The sequence below is a fragment of the Haliotis rubra genome, unplaced genomic scaffold, assembly GCF_003918875.1.
Source record: "Haliotis rubra isolate DU_JTF1 unplaced genomic scaffold, ASM391887v1 Scf737, whole genome shotgun sequence".
Taxonomy (NCBI): Eukaryota; Metazoa; Mollusca; class Gastropoda; order Lepetellida; family Haliotidae; genus Haliotis; species Haliotis rubra.
Window position 1 is genome coordinate 352,727 of NW_025767454.1, and position 18,935 is coordinate 371,661.

The 18,935-nt window shown below is 38.6% G+C and overlaps 1 protein-coding gene across 3 annotated transcripts in view; it reads right to left on the reverse strand.

Annotated features, from left to right (window-relative positions):
- LOC124259783 (serine/arginine repetitive matrix protein 2-like) overlaps positions 1–18,935 on the reverse strand; it is a 187,645-nt gene that overhangs the window by 120,158 nt on the left and 48,552 nt on the right. For all 3 annotated transcript variants that reach the window (XM_046693990.1, XM_046693989.1, XM_046693991.1), the window contains exons 4-8: positions 13,968–14,197; positions 9,431–9,580; positions 8,945–9,029; positions 6,488–6,533; positions 1,255–1,335 (exon numbers count right to left, since the gene is read on the reverse strand). In XM_046693990.1, coding sequence (XP_046549946.1) covers positions 1,255–1,335; positions 6,488–6,533; positions 8,945–9,029; positions 9,431–9,580; positions 13,968–14,197 — 592 coding nt within the window. The remainder of the gene's footprint in view (positions 1–1,254; positions 1,336–6,487; positions 6,534–8,944; positions 9,030–9,430; positions 9,581–13,967; positions 14,198–18,935) is intronic.

Genomic DNA, 18,935 nt, shown 5'->3' on the forward strand with positions numbered 1-18,935 from the left:
CAGATTCTAACAACCCTGCTTGTCTCCCATGGGATTTAGGGGTAGAATCAGATTCTAGCAACCCTGCTTGTCTCCCACGGGATTTAGGGGTAGAATCAGATTCTAACAACCCTGCTTGTCTCCCACGGGATTTTGGGGTAGAATCAGATTCTAACAACCCTGCTTGTCTCCCATGGGATTTAGGGGTAGAATCAGATTCTAGCAACCCTGCTTGTCTCCCACGGGATTTAGGGGTAGAATCAGATTCTAACAACCCTGCTTGTCTCCCACGGGATTTAGGGGTAGAATCAGATTCTAACAACCCTGCTTGTCTCCCACGGGATTTAGGGGTAGAATCAGATTCTAACAACCCTGCTTGTCTCCCACGGGATTTAGGGGTAGAATCAGATCCTAGCAACCCTGCTTGTCTCCCACGGGATTTAGGGGTAGATTCAGATTCTAGCAACCCTGTTTTTGCTCCCTTGGATTTTGTGTTGTAATGGAATCCCAGCACCCCATGACTGTCTTCCATGGGATTTAGAGGTATATAGATTCTAGCAACCCTGCTTGTCGCTCCCTAGGATTTTGGGTTGTAATGGAATTCCAGCACCCCATGATTGTCTCCCTTGGAATTCCATGGTGGAACAGACCCACAGTATGATGAGACAGGTGTAGTGAATGTGTGTCATCATGCCCTGCTGGGATTTACTGTTGCTCATGCTGTCAACCCAAGGATTGCCTGGCCTACACCCCAGGATTTCCAGTGAGAGAAGAGGATGGACTATTGCTGACTGTTGTATTGAAGAACTCTCACTCACACCAGGAGCTGTATGGACACCTGGGCTCCCCTTTTTCAATAGTTCTAAGCACCAAATGCAAGCACTGTAATTTTGTAAAATGGACACCAAAGGAAGTGATATTGCCAAACACTAAACCAGGCATATTTATCTGTCAGAATCCGAACATAACATAACCATGTCCTTTCATAACAAAATGACATCAAGCATTTCAAAACATTAAGCGCAAAACTCAAATACACATTTTCCATTAGTAGAAAAACATTTAAAGTGTAATCAAGTCCTCGAATACAAAATAACACCAATAATTCAAACCAACTTAACCACGTTACATACCAGTATTTAGTATTTGTCTTGATCCACACGTTTTATATGAACAAATCATAGTTCATAGATGTTTTTATTTCATAAAATATTTTATCATGAAAGCAGCGTATAGATCACTTTTACAGTGCTTGAGTAAAATTTAACAGCTTACCAGATCACGACAGATCTTCAGTTTAACCTCTCCAAACTGCAATCTCCGAGATTCTCGACTAACGTCTTGTTTCCGTTTTTCCTGCAAACAACAGCATGCAGTTATTACCTGTGTGTCCCAGGGAAGATTGAGGAAATCAACATTGTTGGATACCATAGTTACTCAAAGAAAAGCTCTCACACAAAATCATTGTTAATAGGATATTTTATCTCATCAAGTGGTCCAGTCAAGCAAATGCCTTAATGATATGCACAGCATATGAATGTATCTGGACATGACACAAAATTAACACAAATGACTAAAATGTGACACGATTCACCAGCCAATCTTGAATAGTAATGATAACAAATATAAGCATACTGTTTTCTAAACAAGTAAACGTAATCAATATCCTTATTTATAACGTGTCTACAAACAGCTCATAAAAGTTTGACAAAAGTAAGTCCTAAGTATTAAATCACAAGGACAGAAAATATACTCTGGGCGTACACAACATTTTTCTGTACCCAACAAACAGATTATACCATTTACGGTAATAATGACTATATCCAAACTAGTCAGAATCACATGTAACTGCTTGATCAAGTTACAGAATGGGGACCTTTATTAAAAAGACCCCATTGTCAGCTGAGAAATGTACAATCACTGGCTGATTTCATGATACGACCACATGAAAGTTGGCTGTCAGAAGTGAGAGGTGTCACATGTACAGCCTGGCCCTTGGCCAGGGTTGGACCACTACACAGGTGTGGTAGATTTCACCTGACAGGTATACTGCATTGTATAAAGGGAATAATGTTCTAAGATCTCATAACTGTTGCAAGAGAACTACGTATCAAAATACAATTTCATTAGTTTGATCATGTGCTGATGGTCACTTATCGGAAATGGGGAGGTACATATTTCACATCAGAATTCATTTCAGAAGTGATTGTAATGTCGATTAGGAATTACAAGTTGCTATATGATCAAATATGAAATTAATCCTGACTAACTCACTTTGAATTACATTTTGAAAAAATATAGCACACGACATGGGATAATGCAAATTTGCAAAGCTCTCCAAAACATGAACTGTTTGAGAGGAATTCACACTATGCTTCTCCAAAACATTGTAAAAACAGCTTTCATGTTACCATTATCTGCTTTAGACTACCATCTCAGAGGTAAGACGCCTTTTAAGGTGTCCTATCAAAATGTGTAGTTATTAAAACCAGAAATGCAAAAGATACAAAGACTTACTTAATAAAAACATCATAAACCCTCTAACTGGCATCGTTATAAATGGAAACCCCGTCATTCAAAACTACTCATTTCGACCTTTAATTGACTTAAATCGACCTTTTGACAACAGTGCACAATTCTCACCCACCTTGACGAAATTTCAACCAATCAAGTATGGTAGCATCTGTGAAGCGTCATATGAGGAATAGCTTTGAGGGGCCGATGCAGAATTCATCTACATTTTAGGGGTTAAATTATCTTGTTTACGGGCTTGCATAAACCTGAAATCGTGACAATTGTTGTGGAAAATGAGAAGCTATATGTTCTCACAATCTACTGTCATTTAATTTTGTCTCCTGCTGCCTAGTTTCCGAGTTACAACTTGTTTTTCAATAGGCGATTCTGTCAAAATCGATTGGTGTCGTTAGGCCCTATTTGTATAATGACTGATTCAAATTGATCCATTTCTGTGTTTTTTTACCTCGATATTTAATCATGTCATGTAAAAATCTGTTTGTATTCTCAAAACAGTGTAGGCCCATAGCGAAGTTTTCACATGCAATACAGCAATTAATACTCCCTTGTTGTAACCGATGTTAGGTGGTATATACCTACATATGTTATTTGTCATCATTCACTTGGTGGTCAGTTAATGAATTTATAACAGGTATGATTGAAATTAGTGGTAACACACTTTGATTACTGGGATTAAGAGTTCCCATTTTGGCATTTCTTGTGTCTGAAAGAGTAAATATTCAAGCATTATAGAACATCGATCAAAGTATTAACCGATAACGCAGCTGATTGATTAATTACTTTTATCTTACACAGCGAAAAGGTGTCAAAGGTGAGTGTTTATGTATGTGAATTTACTAATCTATACTGAATACACTCTGTATCGTGTCTGTGTCTAGCGTAAAACAACGTCCTTCTTTCAAAGGATTAACGGCAATACTGTTGATTGATTGCCCATTATTGGCCTAACTAAATTACTGTTTTTAAAGAAGTAGGACATTGTGCAATTAGTTGCCAGGTGTTGCTATCTTGGGTGACCAATGAGACTATACAACAATACCTGAAAAGATTGATCACTTTTAGGTATATTAAACTGTTAAAAGACACATCATTTTGGAACAGTTTTTGTGGATATTGATGGATACATTCCTCGAACAAAGGTAATGGCCTGATATTGTTCCTATCACTTTAATCTGTTTTAATTTTAATATTTGCATTTTGTTTTATTCATTTGTCGTAGCATATCAACAGAATGCATTGTTTTAAGCCGTGAAAGTAGTAATGGAGACAGGGCAACAACATGCACTAGGGGTGTATGTACGAATTATGATTCACATTGGCAAACTATATATAATGTCTAGATATTACAGTTCTGTTATAAATTCACTATATAGTATTCAATGAGATCGTCTGCTTTTTTATTTAGTTTCAAAATGCATACAAGTATTTAATTAGGATTATAAGACCAAATATAAAGACGCACATTGACTAGTATCTACATACTGGTGAGTGGACATTAACCATACAGGAATGTACAGCAAAAGAAATTTATCGGCGCAGTATATTGTGACTTCGACCCGTTTACCTCGCTTCCGTGGAAGAAATGCGTTATATTATAAGTTGTGTCATGCAAAATCCGTTTTGTTATCATTCCAATACATATTTAACTTCTGAGTAGAAAGTAGTCTTGATTTTTCTAACAGTGAAACAAACTATAATCTCATTAATTCTAACAGATTTTTTATTTTTTCAAAATGGCGAGCCTGTCAGGAACATCCATCAGTCTGAGGATAAATGCTATTTAGGTTTGTTTTCACCGAGTACCTAAAATCAAAACTACTTCTACTGGTAATAAAATATATATTTAATGATAATAATATGATTTTGCATGACATGCATTAACATAACAATTTCTCTCCTGGTGGCGAGGTGGATATCAATATAATACTACACAATATTATTGTTACTTGACCACAACCTGGCTTCGAGGAAGAAATCGTTATGTTACAAAGTTGTGTCATGGAAAATCTTTATGGTGATCATCAAGCCATTATATATATCAAGGGTTTAGAAACTGACAGGCAACACAAGACAGCTTACTCAACACTGATAGCACAGTCACTGTTACTAATATAGAAAGTATCGGACAGACACTAGCGGGTATTTGTCAACTCTTGACAAGAAGAAAACTATACAAAAGACAGGTCTCCTTTGCCTTGCACAGAGCTATTATTGTTTTGAAGTGCTATAATCTTTCCATGTAGAGGTATAAGCAATTAATGTTGGTCATTCATGTTATCTAAAAATAAATTTTCCAATAATTTCTGTATTTGAAACATCCAAGTCACCATGATCTGAATACATCAATTTTAAAGTTTTTAACTGTCAATAGAATTTTGATATGTGATTTGTTCTGTAAAATAAATTCAGGTGAAGTTCAAAAATATATAGGTCTTCAGGCTTGATGAAAGTTTCAATAAACTTGTTATGGTGGCCAAGTCAAGGACTGAAATGAATGGTGATCTCCATTATGTGAAATGTTCCAGGAATAAATTTCTCCTGTCATTGTACGGAGTGTTGACAGAGTCTCCGGGAGGTTCTCTAGCACCCACTATCAACTGAAGGACTCTCAGATTGTGCTGGTATCAGCTCTGGGCCTGGACTTAATGACAGCCTGCTCTCTCAATGGTCATTGTTGAACTTCTGTGTCAAACATTCACGTCTTGACATTTCTACACAGAACTACCATATTCCATTATCATGAAAAGTACAACATGTGTATAATATTCATGTCAGTGAAAGTGACAAGTGTGATTCTTGAATATTATTCTTGCCTCTGTACTACTTGTACTTCCCTCTGTACTATTAATACCTCTCACTTGAAGTGAAAAGTGCAACATGTGTATAATATTCATGTCAGTGAAAGTATGATTGTTGACTATTCCCTTGATCTGGACAATTCAGTGATACAACTAACATCCATTGTTAATGATAAAAATGATGCTGATATGTTCAGGGACATCCGACAATAATGTATTGAAATATAACTTACACAGTTACCCTCCCAAAGTCTTCAGAAACAACCATGATACAAGAAAATTCAATACCCATAAATATATATATACTCTTACAGTGGAAAATTTAAATGTATTTAAAGTGAGTGAGGATTACTCGTTTAAAATAATCTGAAGCTTCTTAACTAGCATCAGTTAAGAATAACTACAAAAGTGGTATCTGCTTCATGTTATGAGTATATAAGACTGACTGAGTTTGGTTTTACGCCGCTTTTAGCAATATTCCAGCAACATCATGGTGGGGGACACCAGAAATGGGCTTCACACATTGTACCCATGTGGGGATTCGAACCCGGGTCTTTGGCGTGACAAGCCCACGCTTTAACCACTAGGCTACTCCACAGTATATAAGAACATAAACTGGATTAGAAATGACAGGGACATGTTATTGTGACAATATCTATCATATTAATTTTCTTGAAGAATAAATTATTGAACTTTTTAAAAAACATGTATAAATACTATGTAACTATTTGTTGTGGCAATTTCATCACTGTGGCAGTGATGTTAGAAGTGTAGTGAATGATACCTGAACTACAAGCTCTCTTGCTGGATAAGTCCGCTACATAGCTGAATATTGCTGAGTGCGGCGTAAAACGAAACTCACTCAAAATTGTTGGATAAGTAACATCCCAATAAGTAGATATCTTGGCTCTGTTCCTTGATTTGCCATTTGCCACTTTATGATCACATAGTATGGCTTCTCCCCCTTGAAGCTTACCTGTGGTGTGGTTACAGGTAACAAATAGCATCCTTGACTACCCCTTCCAGTACCAGCCACAACATCATGGAGAAAATACATCAAGAGAACGGGTTCTACCTTTGCATTAATCTTTCTTGTAAATAGACTCTCATCGTAGCCAATACACCAATGCTGACAGCAATCAAGATATAATCCAATCAAGTCAAACTATATTTACCTTCAAGACCATCAGCCTGTGCTTCTTGACTTCATACTCATCCACCCTGTAATAGACAACATTCTGTTACTGACATGGAACATGGAGGAGGCTCTGTACAAGCGGGATGGCATGTCGTATTACACAATTCCCTCCTACATTATGCACCTGAGAACTGCTATATACATGTTACTGAAAAAACAATGGGTTGTTTCAAAACTTATTAATTCTTTAATCCTAAATCTTCCACTAAATATGAAAACACAAAACTTGACACAGAAGCTAAAGTAAACAGTTTCCTGGAGATGACAGGGAGATATCAACAACGGAAATGAACGACACTAAACCCTCCCTGTACAGACCCTCTGGTGCTATGCCACAGAAACTGTCTTCAGAGTGCTGTCACTTGTACATTTCACTGATATCTGGTCAGGGAGATAAATGTTGTATTGAACCCCCACAGACCAATAATAACATGTCTGAGAGTGTAACACACCATGTCAATAACAACGCTATAGACAACGCTGAAACACATTCCGGACTGACAGGAGAGTAAGAGTGGCACCTATACCTCTCACCTGTTATAAATCCCACATGAAAGGTCTACAATGTGTACATTTCAGTGCCATGGCTGTCATATTTACTACATGATTGACATATACCTATTGATATCTACGATTAATATGGCATACTACAGTAGCAATGTACAACAGGGGCAACTTGAAATAAATGACCCTTGTAGATAAGTCTTCAAAATGGAATGTACATGGCACTGATTTTCAACACCAATACAGTATATGGTACAACTGCCTCAGATCATCCTCCAATCTATACAAAAGATACCTCACTGCCACAAATCAGGGTACAAAAGTCGTCTGGTGATCAAGTTGTATCGCTTCCAACACAGGAGGTACCTAATGAAGCAACACACTTACCATGTCAGCAGCTCACTGGGGTGTAATGAACAACATCAACCTCCTACAGAGACTTACCGAAACTGACGACTGTACATTTCACAAACTCATAACATTCCCTTGTTAAAACCAGTCAAGGATTGAACAGATCATCATTGACAACCTGTTGTGTTTAAAATCTACAAGAATCCATCTAAATCAACAACAGCACATTGATTCTCTACAAACAGGACACAATTACAAAGCCTATTGTGAACTCAGCAAACAGAAAATGGCCAAAACACAGACCAGCAATTATCATGAAAAGCAAGAACTTCTTACGACATGAATATGTGTTAATATTGACCTGAGAGTTTGTTGATAGGGGCATAAGAAGCAATAATGTGGCTGGGAGAATGTTCATTTCATTTGAAATACCTGATTGATGTGTTGTAATGTGTAATGGACAATTCATGTGAGGCACCGTATGTCACTGTGACATCAGAACCAGTAATGACACAAGATCAATCACATTCTTTATCATCATATCTCGGTAAATTACATATTTTGTTTTAATTACAAGTTAGGGAAATGCTAATTAAGGAATTTGATAAATCCTGTCATCAGAATATGTTTATCATTATAAATGGTTAAATGGATGTAAGAACCAAAACGGTGTTTCCTTCTGGTGATTGAAGATATTGATTATTCTTTATCAGTGGATTTGAAACATTTTGAAAGATGACTCAAAAGGAAATACATATGGAAGATCATAAGTTTACAGTCACAAAGACCGGTGAAGGTCCGGGTTAGAATATTGGCCTTCAGTAACCCATGCTTGTCATAAGAGGCGACTAACGGGATCGGGTGGTCAGGCTCGCTGACTTGGTTGACACATGACATCGGTTCCCAATCATGCAGATCGATGCTCATGCTGTTGATCACAGGATTGTCTGGTCCAGATTCGATTATTTACAGATCGCCACCATATAGCTGGAATATTGCTGAGTGTGGCGTAAAACTAAACTCACTCATTCATGACGGGTAAACATGGCACTTAACAAAAGAAACCTTTTCCAGGGGCCTTTCATCTGAAGTCATGGCTTCTGCACTGCAGCTGATCTAATAACTCACTCACTCACTCACCCACAGTCACAAAATCATCCTTCATCAGTTCATATTAGGTGTGGGGCAGTGGGGTAGCCTAGTGGTTAAGGCGTTCGCTCATCATGTCGAAGACCCGTGTTCGATTCCCCACATGGGCACAATGTGTGAAGCCCATTTCTGGAGTCCCTCACGTGATATTGTTGGAATATTGCTAAAAGTGGCGTAAAACTAAACTCATTCATTCATACTAGGTTAAGTTTCAACAGGTCATATCTAGCAACACAGAAGAACATATACAGATTTGTATAGAATATCTTGGTGTTTGGATTACTGTCCAAATATCAGCATGAAATGGCTGGAATTGATATTTAGTTCTGTGACAAAAAATGTGGTGCAAAACCATGATGGAGTTCAAGGCAATAAAAGCAGCAATGCAACCATTTTTAAGAAATAAACAGATCATCACTACAATCCCTACCTTCGTTTCCTTGCCTGCAAAGAGTTTGGCGAAATCCGATCAGGGAGGTAGGCAAAGACATTGACAGGACAGTCTATAGACAGGCCTGAAATGTACAAGCATAAGATTACTGTGACAATCGAGGAACAGACACATGGCATTAGCGGCCTACAAGGGTAGTTGATGTGAACCGATTGACGGACTAGGGTGAGGGCTGGTGTAAGGTATGCCAGAGCTGTTGTCTCCAGGGATTGTTTGTGCTTAATGAAATATGATCACAGCAACTATTAACATCAACTTCATAGGTTTACACAAGAAACAATGCTGTAGTTTATCATATTCTTGAATCATAATTGTGTCAAGTATCCACAGATAATCATATCTGATTTGAGTCAGTGAACAGAGCTTATTGCTGCATCAGCAATTTTTACAAGACACGTCAAATTAACTGGACACTGACTAACCCTTGGATCTCTATAATGTGAAAGCCATTTTACAGGAACATACCTTTCTTGACGGTCCTGATAAGGTGGCAGGCCACCATCCACTCTTCTGGATCAAGACTGCCATCCCTGTTGACGTCGGCGATGTCCCAGATACGTCCCAGCTGGTCTGGCGGGAGTCCGGAGAGACTGAAGACTTCCTGAGCCATGTCAGCTGGAAGGGGAAAAAGCCTAATGTAGCAGTAGTTATAACATGGATATTTTCATGAATGAGCTGAGCTGGGTTTAATGCTGCCTTGAACGCTACTCCAGTTATATCATGGGTATTACAGTGGAAGGAAGCCCTAAGTGATGCCGCCATTAGACATAACCCACTTCAATGGCGCTGACAAAACCAGAAATAACATAATCTGGTGAAGCGAGATTCACACCCACAATCATAGGTTACATGTGTATTTAAGCGATACAACCCTGCAAGCAAATTGTAGCACCTCAGACAACTGGACACCCTGTCCCCAGATATGTTCATGAAGTGTACAACAACTCTGGTAGCGATATTTCATGTCTTGTCTTGAAATCAACAGCTGATATTTGAAATAAAGTGTCTGTGATAAAGCATTTGTTCATGGAACAAATACATTGGTGGTCTGAGAGGGCAAGAGAGGAAGAAGGATGTTCCCGCTCTGGTACCTCACCAGCAGTGTATGACCTCTACTGTTTTCATAGTACTATCCCTAACACAATACACTGTTCATCTCATGATATGTGGTGCTGATTTCCCCCTTCAATCCTATAATACCTGTGAAGGTCCAGGTTAGAATATTGATCTTCAGTAACCCATGCTTGTCGTAAGAGGCTCCCTGGCTTGGTTGACACATGTTATCGGTTCCCAATTGCACAGATTGATGCTCATGCTGTTGATCACTGGATTGTCTGGTCCAGACTCGATTATTTACAGACCGCCGCTATATAGCTGGAATATTTCTGAGTGTGGCGTAAAACTAAACTCACTCACTCAAATCCTATATATCTATAGACCACACAATTACATAATAATCCCAAAATGTCAGTTTGAATTGATTTCACCCAACAACCTCCACCGTCATCTCAATACTACCCCCAACACAATACTTATGACATGTGGTGCTGATTTCCCCGTCCAGTCCTATAATAATATTTGTATAGCTTTAGACAAAACAAATACATGATAATCCCTAAATGTCAGTTTGAATCAGCTTGCTGATACTTTTATGAGCACACTGTAAATTGGTTCTTGACGTGATTTCTATTAATTCAGAATATGCTTTATGGGTCACTGCTTGAACAACCCATGCCTGATCAACAGGATCAAGTGGCCAGGCTCAATGACTTGGCTGATGCATCATCCCAGTTGCATATATCACATGATATCAATCACATGATTGTAGGATCCAGACTTCATTATTAACAGATCACATCATGTAGTTCGAATATTGATAAATGGATCATTAAACAACTTGAAATTATTTAGAGCAATTAGTTGGATATATCAACATGTTCCATTAACTCAGTTCAATATTTCTGAATTAATGCTCACATAAACCACTTCTAGGACAGGTTCTGATGGTCAAGATATGCATAATTTTGAACCACTGTAAATTTGAAAATTTACTAAAAGCACAAGGTATAGTCCATTTTTGTGTATCTACTTTCAACAATGAGCAAACATAAATGCTGTGCTTTTATGAACATGAAACATAATCTGTAAAATTTCATGCATTCAAAACTGTTCTAGAGTTGAGTTTTGATGGAAAATGTCACATTGATGGAAGTATTCACTATGCATTTTTTTGCAGAATTTCTGCCACTGAACATGGCTCATCTAAATGACACTTTTGACCAGGAGAGATAATGACTGCTAAATATTTCTTATATAAGTTGGATCTGTTGTTTTCTCTATATTGATCAAGTAAGTGAAATAATTAACCAAGCTAAAAAAAATGCCACAACAATTAGAACTATTATAATTTAGATTATATCTCTGATTTTCCAACACAATAGGTTTATCTCCATTCTATGACAATTTTATGAACAATTTCAGGTGGAGCTCTTTCTTTGGTTACGAAGTCAATGCATTGTGAAGCTGACCTCGCAGCATTCCAATCTCAAGTGGTATCGCCGAAGCGGGGTGTTTGGTGGCAAACCGTCAATGACTAACAAACTCCAGATTCAGTAATAACAAATCACGCGTTTTGTTTTCAATGCATCAATCACCAATCATTAACTGATAAGTTGGAAAACATATATCAAATAAGTTTGAAAAGCTTGGTTCACATTTGAAAATTCCACGTAGACTCTTTCCCCAGCAGAATAGTGGCAGCAACCTCATGGCCTTGACCTTTCTCGAAGTCATTGTTTATATTTGGAAAGATGCGACAGGAGAGCCACTGACAGTTTGGCATAAGGTTAACCTGATTGTATGACTGAGATAGTCTTTGATATCTAATTACTGGTACTGGTACAAAATTTAAGAGTAGAGGCTTTGCTGTAAGCGAAGTCCGTGTTGTACGAATTTAGATACTGTTGAATTTTAAGCCCTGTCAACTTGGCGATTTCCACCTCTCGTCTGCGTCGACAGCTGTTGTGACTCTTACACACTCGTAATGTGTACTTTGTGCCTCAAATTGATTCAGCGGATATTATTTTCTACATTTTGGAAAGTGTTTTGTGACCTAGTGGCTTCAAAGTGTAGTGAATTCAAATTGAATCGAGTTCGCTGGCATGTTCGGCGAGTCTGTTGACAAAGAGCCAGATTTGTGGTGATATTTCGAAAAGGATGGTTCAGGGCACGATAGGTGTACCTCTGGCATAAACAGTAAAGGTAATTAATTATACTTTAATAGACTACTTTAGATCAAGCAGTGTAATGGATAAGAGGATCATGACTAAGCTAAATAACTTTTCAGCGATATTATACATTTAGAAAAAAATATGTTGGGCTAAACAGAGCGGTCAATGTTATTTCACCAGCCGCAAGGATGATAAAACCAGTTCAACATACTTAGGCTGAGAATGTTTGACAACAGTTCATGATATCTACCGACAAACCATCTCACCTGCAAACCATTACCCTGTAAGACTACCACAGTTATGTCCCCTGTTAGGCATTCCTACAATGTCAGCCAGGAAATGTGATCTTATCAATTGTTAGCTATTGATTGTATGAAAATAGCTGGGATATTTTTATTTTGTCCTGACAGAAATCATTATTCAGTGTCAAAAGTTCAAGTGTAGCTACTAGTATTTGAATAAAACCTTCTAATCAATATGCATGCCCTTTTACCTTGACCTTGATGCTAAGAAACTGGAACAGCTATTTATTAGAAAGAACACTAAACAAAGAATAAAAAATTGATACTACTTCCTCACTTTCAGTCATATTTGCTTATCATTAAATCCAATAAAAGCATATTAACCACAAACCAATTATTCAGATGAGTTAATGTGATTAGAGTGAGTGAGTATGGTTTTATGCCTTTTAGCAATATTCCAGCAATATCATGGCACAGAACCCCAGATATGGGCTTCACACATGTATCCATGAGGGAAATCGAACCTGGGTCTTCAGCATGATGAGCAAACACATTAACCACTTGGCTACCAGGACCGCCTCCGTGGTGGTGCAGCGCTTAGAGCGTCCGCCCGGAGAGCGGTAGGTCGCGGGTTCGATCCCCGACCGTGTCATACCAAAAGACGTTAAAATATGGTACTTGTTGGTCCCTGCCTGGCGCTCCGCATTAATGGGTACAACAAGGACTGGTCGGCTCGGAGTCAGTATAATGTGTCTGAGTGGGGTATTCATGCTTGGTATCTCAGTGGGCTAGCACTATAAAACCAGCTTAAGTCTGGGCTAGTACAAGCAGCCGCACATACACATACGCACGCATGCACGTCGTCATATGAGCGAAATATTCTCAAGCACGACGTTAAACCCAATGTTACCTCACCTTGGCTACCACACCCCCTAATGTGATTAGACTGACTGACTGACTGAGTTTGGTTTTACGCCGCTTTGAGCAATATTCCAGCAACATCACGGCGGGGGACACCAGAAATGGGCTTCACACATTGCACCCATGTGGGGATTCAAACCCGGGTCTTCGGCGTGACGAGCCAACGCTTTAACCATTAGGCTACCCCACCACCCCTAATGTGATTAGAAGGGCAGTGGGGTAGCCTTGTGGTTACAGCATTTCCAGGTCATATTGAAGACCCAGGTTCTGTTCCCTACATGGGTACAATGTCTAAAGCCCAATTCCTGCTGTGATAATGCTGGAATATTGCTATAAAAATGAATTTACAACATCTTCTTCTGGTAGGAATTTACTACATTTTGTATCATTGCAATGTGAATTGATATTTTTTTACCTAAATTAGTAAATCTGACTCTCTATACAATATTTTATTGGAAACTGAACATAGTCATTCAGTATCTCATGAGAACCTGGCTTACTGCCATATACCTATATTGCAAGTTAGTAAGCAACTAAACCAGGCTGAACCAAGATTATCACATCAAATTTGTTGATGTCATACATCTATAGTTTTGTCTACAAACTAACCTTCAATAAATCCAGAGTTGGTTTTATCTAAAAGTTTGAATATTTTCTTGTAAGCCTCTTTTTCGCTATCAGCCAATGGTTCCGACAGCACCTCTGAGGTGGGGGGTGTGAGGTAGCGGGGAAGGGGCACAGGTAACTTGAGAGCCTCCAGGGTTCCGAGGGTGAGATGCATGGCCAGCACGAACTCATGGACGTTCAGGAGGTTGTCGTTACTCACATCAGCGAGGTTCCTGAAAGACAGGACAAAGTGTTAAAGCAGGACATCATGTGATGATGAGGAGGTATGATGTAAAATGAAGGAGACACTAGCTAGAGATGGTAACTGACCATTGCTGAGGTATTGGTGAGAGTCAACAATCACCTTTCAACTGATGTCAATCGGACTCTTAATAATGATCTGTCTGGTCCAGCATCAATTATTACACAAGGTGCTATGATACTGCTGTAATATCACTGGCTTGCTCTTCCCTTGCATCCTTAGGAGAAGCTCCTATAGAGCTACTCCATTAAATCTGATTTTCTTTATGTGTGAGTAGTTTTAATGTCAATATATTTGTAGGGAAACCAAGTTCTATGGATAGTCAACTTCTTTATTGCAATGAGTGCGACGTTTAGTTTCGGTGATGAGTGATGAGTTGACTGGTGATGAGTGATGACTTGCATGATAACGGTTTTAGTACCTACACTGAAACGCCCGCAAACTCATCGCATTAATAGTCAAAGGCAGCAAATGATTGCAAAAAAGAAGTTGACTATCCATAGAACTTGGTTTTCCTTCATCTTTACAACTTCTAAAATGCCACTCAAACAAAGACCAACAAGACGGTGATTAGGAATGTTTCTGTACTAGAATTAGTTATCTACCGTTGGTACCATGAACAAGGCAGTTTCTAGGAGGATGGCTGCATCTATACAAGATGGTGATTAGGAATGGTTCTGTACTAGAATTAGTTATCTACCGTTGGTACCATGATCAAAGTACGATTGATAGTTCACTAAGTGTCTGAATGGGGTAGTTTCTAGTGGGGATGTACTTATACAAGACCAACAAAACGGTGATTAGGAGCCTTTGAGTCTCACTTGCCAGGTGCAGAGTGAATACCATTTTGGAAACTCCTGCCAGTTTCCAAAACTATTCTGGATACAAGAACAGTAAAAGGCCCCTTTAAGACATTCTGTACTGACAGTTTTCTGAACATACTGACGGCATCAACATATTTTTGCAAACAGTATTGAACTCACTGATTTTACTTCACAGTAATTTCAGTAAATCTACTGTCCAGAAACTATCTCTGAACCAATATAACAGACAGACAGACAGACAGACACATACATGATTAGTTATTATTAATTATTAATCTGATCACCATATTTGATAGAAATCAATTATAACCAAAGATCCATGATGAAAAGCTAACATTGATACTGACAACAAATATGGATACCCTCTGACAGGGCTTTCTAAACATGGTCACCAGCCCCAACCATGGAGAAGTATTATTCATCTAATATCAGTGCCCTCTAGCTGTTTAGGTCAATGTAATTGCATACCCAATTTGATATGACGGAGTAAATTGACCTTAAATATGATCACAATAGAAATTCTTCGTAGTTTTATCTTACAATGACTCGCTTCAGCATTTTTCAGCTTCATTCAGTCTGGAGTGGGTATTGTCTAGTAATGCATCATATACAAATACCCTCTTTGTATAAAGGTCACGAAGTTCACCACAAACAAAACGGGGATCGTTTGTGTTTCAGTATGCAGTCAACTGTGAAGTATTTCAAGCATTTTGTTGACAAGGTAAATTGTATCAGTGATCAACAAGACTTAGTCATAGAATACTCCAGAATACTCTTAAAATCACATCAATTTATGTGTCTTCCAAGCAGTGTCTTTTCTAATATCACAATATCTTATTTCCATTACACTAAGGTATATTCTGCATTATCAAAAATGTCAATCACAGAAAAAAACACAAATTCAATCACAATATCTTCTCTTTGTTCTGTAAAAAAATGTTAATAACAAATGTTGTTGCTATGGTTACAATGAAATCAATATTGCATGTCTTTTATTGCATGCTAGGGGATATGCATATATGCATACTGTTATGGCTTTACTCAGAGTGGACTACAGACATGGGCCTAGATTTTTTAAGCTCTCTTAGCACTAAGATAGTCATAAATTAATGTTAATGTATGGCACTAACGACTATCTTATCGCTAAGAGAGCTTTGAAAATCTAGGCCATGGATATTACATGCAGTCTTTGCATGTCAACTTTACAATAAGAAATTATTCAAAATAGGCTCACTTTGTATAAAGTAAATTAATAAAAGTACATAAACCAAAACTGTACACTGGTGGTTTATATTAAGCAAAAACTAACACAGAACATTTATATTAGCCCAGGAACCATATCACACTGACACTAGCAATAGTATATAGCACATGTCATAAACACTACATGCAACTTTAAACACTGATACTGCAGTTGAACCTTGTACATTTTGCGCTATGTACGTCTTCTTTATGAAGTCCCAGTGTCAAGTAGACATACTGTCTGTGACATGGATCTGCTATGGATGATTACCTCGCTTCAAGACTCAGACATTACACTTGTCACATCTAAATTGTCAACATGTCTACACTGGATGACCTCCTCGTTTGACATTCCTTTTGATGACACAATCACAAGCAACAAGTCAAATGATGTCCTATGAAAACCATGTGTGACTAAGATGCCAATAATGAAGATATTTATATTTAGTTGAACTCTTCGTGGGTGCAAGGTTAGGTATCATATATCGGTGCATATTAGGCAAGTTTTTAAACCTGGAATTTGAGGGCACTAAAGGGGGGTCGTCTTATACACGGGATAGATGATCTTACATTTTTTTTCCAACTGGTGATGTCATCAGCCAGTGATGTTGTTTGACAGTAAAACTTCACATTTTATTCCAAATAACTGTCCCCTGAACTAGTTTGGTATTAAGCTTCCATTGTGTGTGAATTCCTTGTTCATACTATATTCTTCAGATGACCACAAAAAAAACTTTCAGCAGAAAACACATATCATTAGTTAAACAAGCTGACATTTCATATACTGTGATCTTTTGACATGGGTGTTAATTCATTGCTCAGATCACAGCAGGAACCTTGTCAGAAACATTCTCAAACATGACAAAGTTAACATGTTATTGAATTTGATGTTTTTCTGGATACATATTCTTCATGGCTGGGGGTGGTGGGGGGAGCCTAGTGGTTAAAGCATTCGCTTCTCATGCCAAAGACCTGGGTTCGATTCCCCACATGGGCACAATGTGTGAAGCCTATTTCTGGTGTCCCCCACCGTGATATTGCTGGAATATTGCTAAATCAGCATAAAATTAAACTCACTCACTCACTCATTCTTCATGGTCATGAGAGACAAACAAACTCACATCATTTGAACAATACTTAGATATGGAACAAATAAACATAAATAATACAAACACAAAAGATGGTGGATGAGTGACAAAGACTGAAGGAAAGACTGGTGCAAGTATGGACGCTGAGACTAACATGGCTCTAAGCCTATTTAGAAGACTAAACATAGATGGCAAAACAATACATCGAAGGACTGTGTAGGGACAGATCTTTCAACAGTGTATTCCTTGTCTCTGATGGATGAATAGCTGGATGTAATGGTGAGTGAACTGTACAGGAACAAATGGACAACAGATGTATGTTGTAAATATTAATCTGTCAGACTTGGACCCGCCTCAATCCACCTTATAGCGTGTTCAGGTTGCATGATTACATACATTCAGTCCTTGTAAAGCAGTAAAACATTTTGGCCACGTCCATAAATCATGTTGCCAACAGACAAGATAAATATAACTGAGGCTTCTGAATGACCCTAACTTTATCCAGGAGGCGTCAGGTAAAAATTCCTTTCCTTTCTAACATGTGGCAATGCTGTGGAACTGGTTTGCTGGGAGCAACATCAACATCCAGGGGGCCATCCATGGACACGATCATGGTGTCAGTCAGCTGATGCCCAGGGCAAATTCAAAATGAGAAGAGAAGAAGCAGTTTCTGAATTTATGATTTATATGTATACTCAAAGCCAAAAGAAACTCTCATCCTAAGACCTATGGTTTCTTTCACTGACCTCTATAGTTCTGGTCAGAACTGGTCTTCAGCTTGTCATAAGAGGTGATTAAAGAGCTTGAGTGGTAAGACTTGCAACTTGACACCTATAGAAGGAAATGTGAACTCAAACCTAGACTCCACACACCTGCTGTCTACAGCTAGTTTTGTCTGCACCAATGAATTTTCAATGTTGAGGTTCTGCCAACAGGATTGACCCCTGCCAGGGCACCTTATATGAACACTATGTATACTATGACATCATCACAGTCCTTGCAGACCCATCTCTGTTGCCAGGGATGGTAGTCTGTGAGAGCTAGTGTGTGGAAGATGTGTGGTTGGAAACCATATGTTTCAGTATACTATGACATCATCACGGTCCTTGCAGACCCATCTCTGTTGCCAGGGATGGTAGTCTGTGAGAGCTATTGTGTGGAAGATGTGTGGTTGGAAACCATATGTTTCAGTATACTATGACATCATCACGGTCCTTGCAGACCCATCTCTGTTGCCAGGGATGGTACAGTCTGTGAGAGCTATTGTGTGGAAGATGTGTGGTTGGAAACCATATGTTTCAGTATACTATGACATCATCACGGTCCTTGCAGACCCATCTCTGTTGCCAGGGATGGTAGTCTGTGAGAGCTATTGTGTGGAAGATGTGTGGTTGGAAACCATATGTTTCAGTATACTATGACATCATCACGGTCCTTGCAGACCCATCTCTGTTGCCAGGGATGGTACAGTCTGTGAGAGCTATTGTGTGGAAGATGTGTGGTTGGAAACCATATGTTTCAGTATACTATGACATCATCACGGTCCTTGCAGATC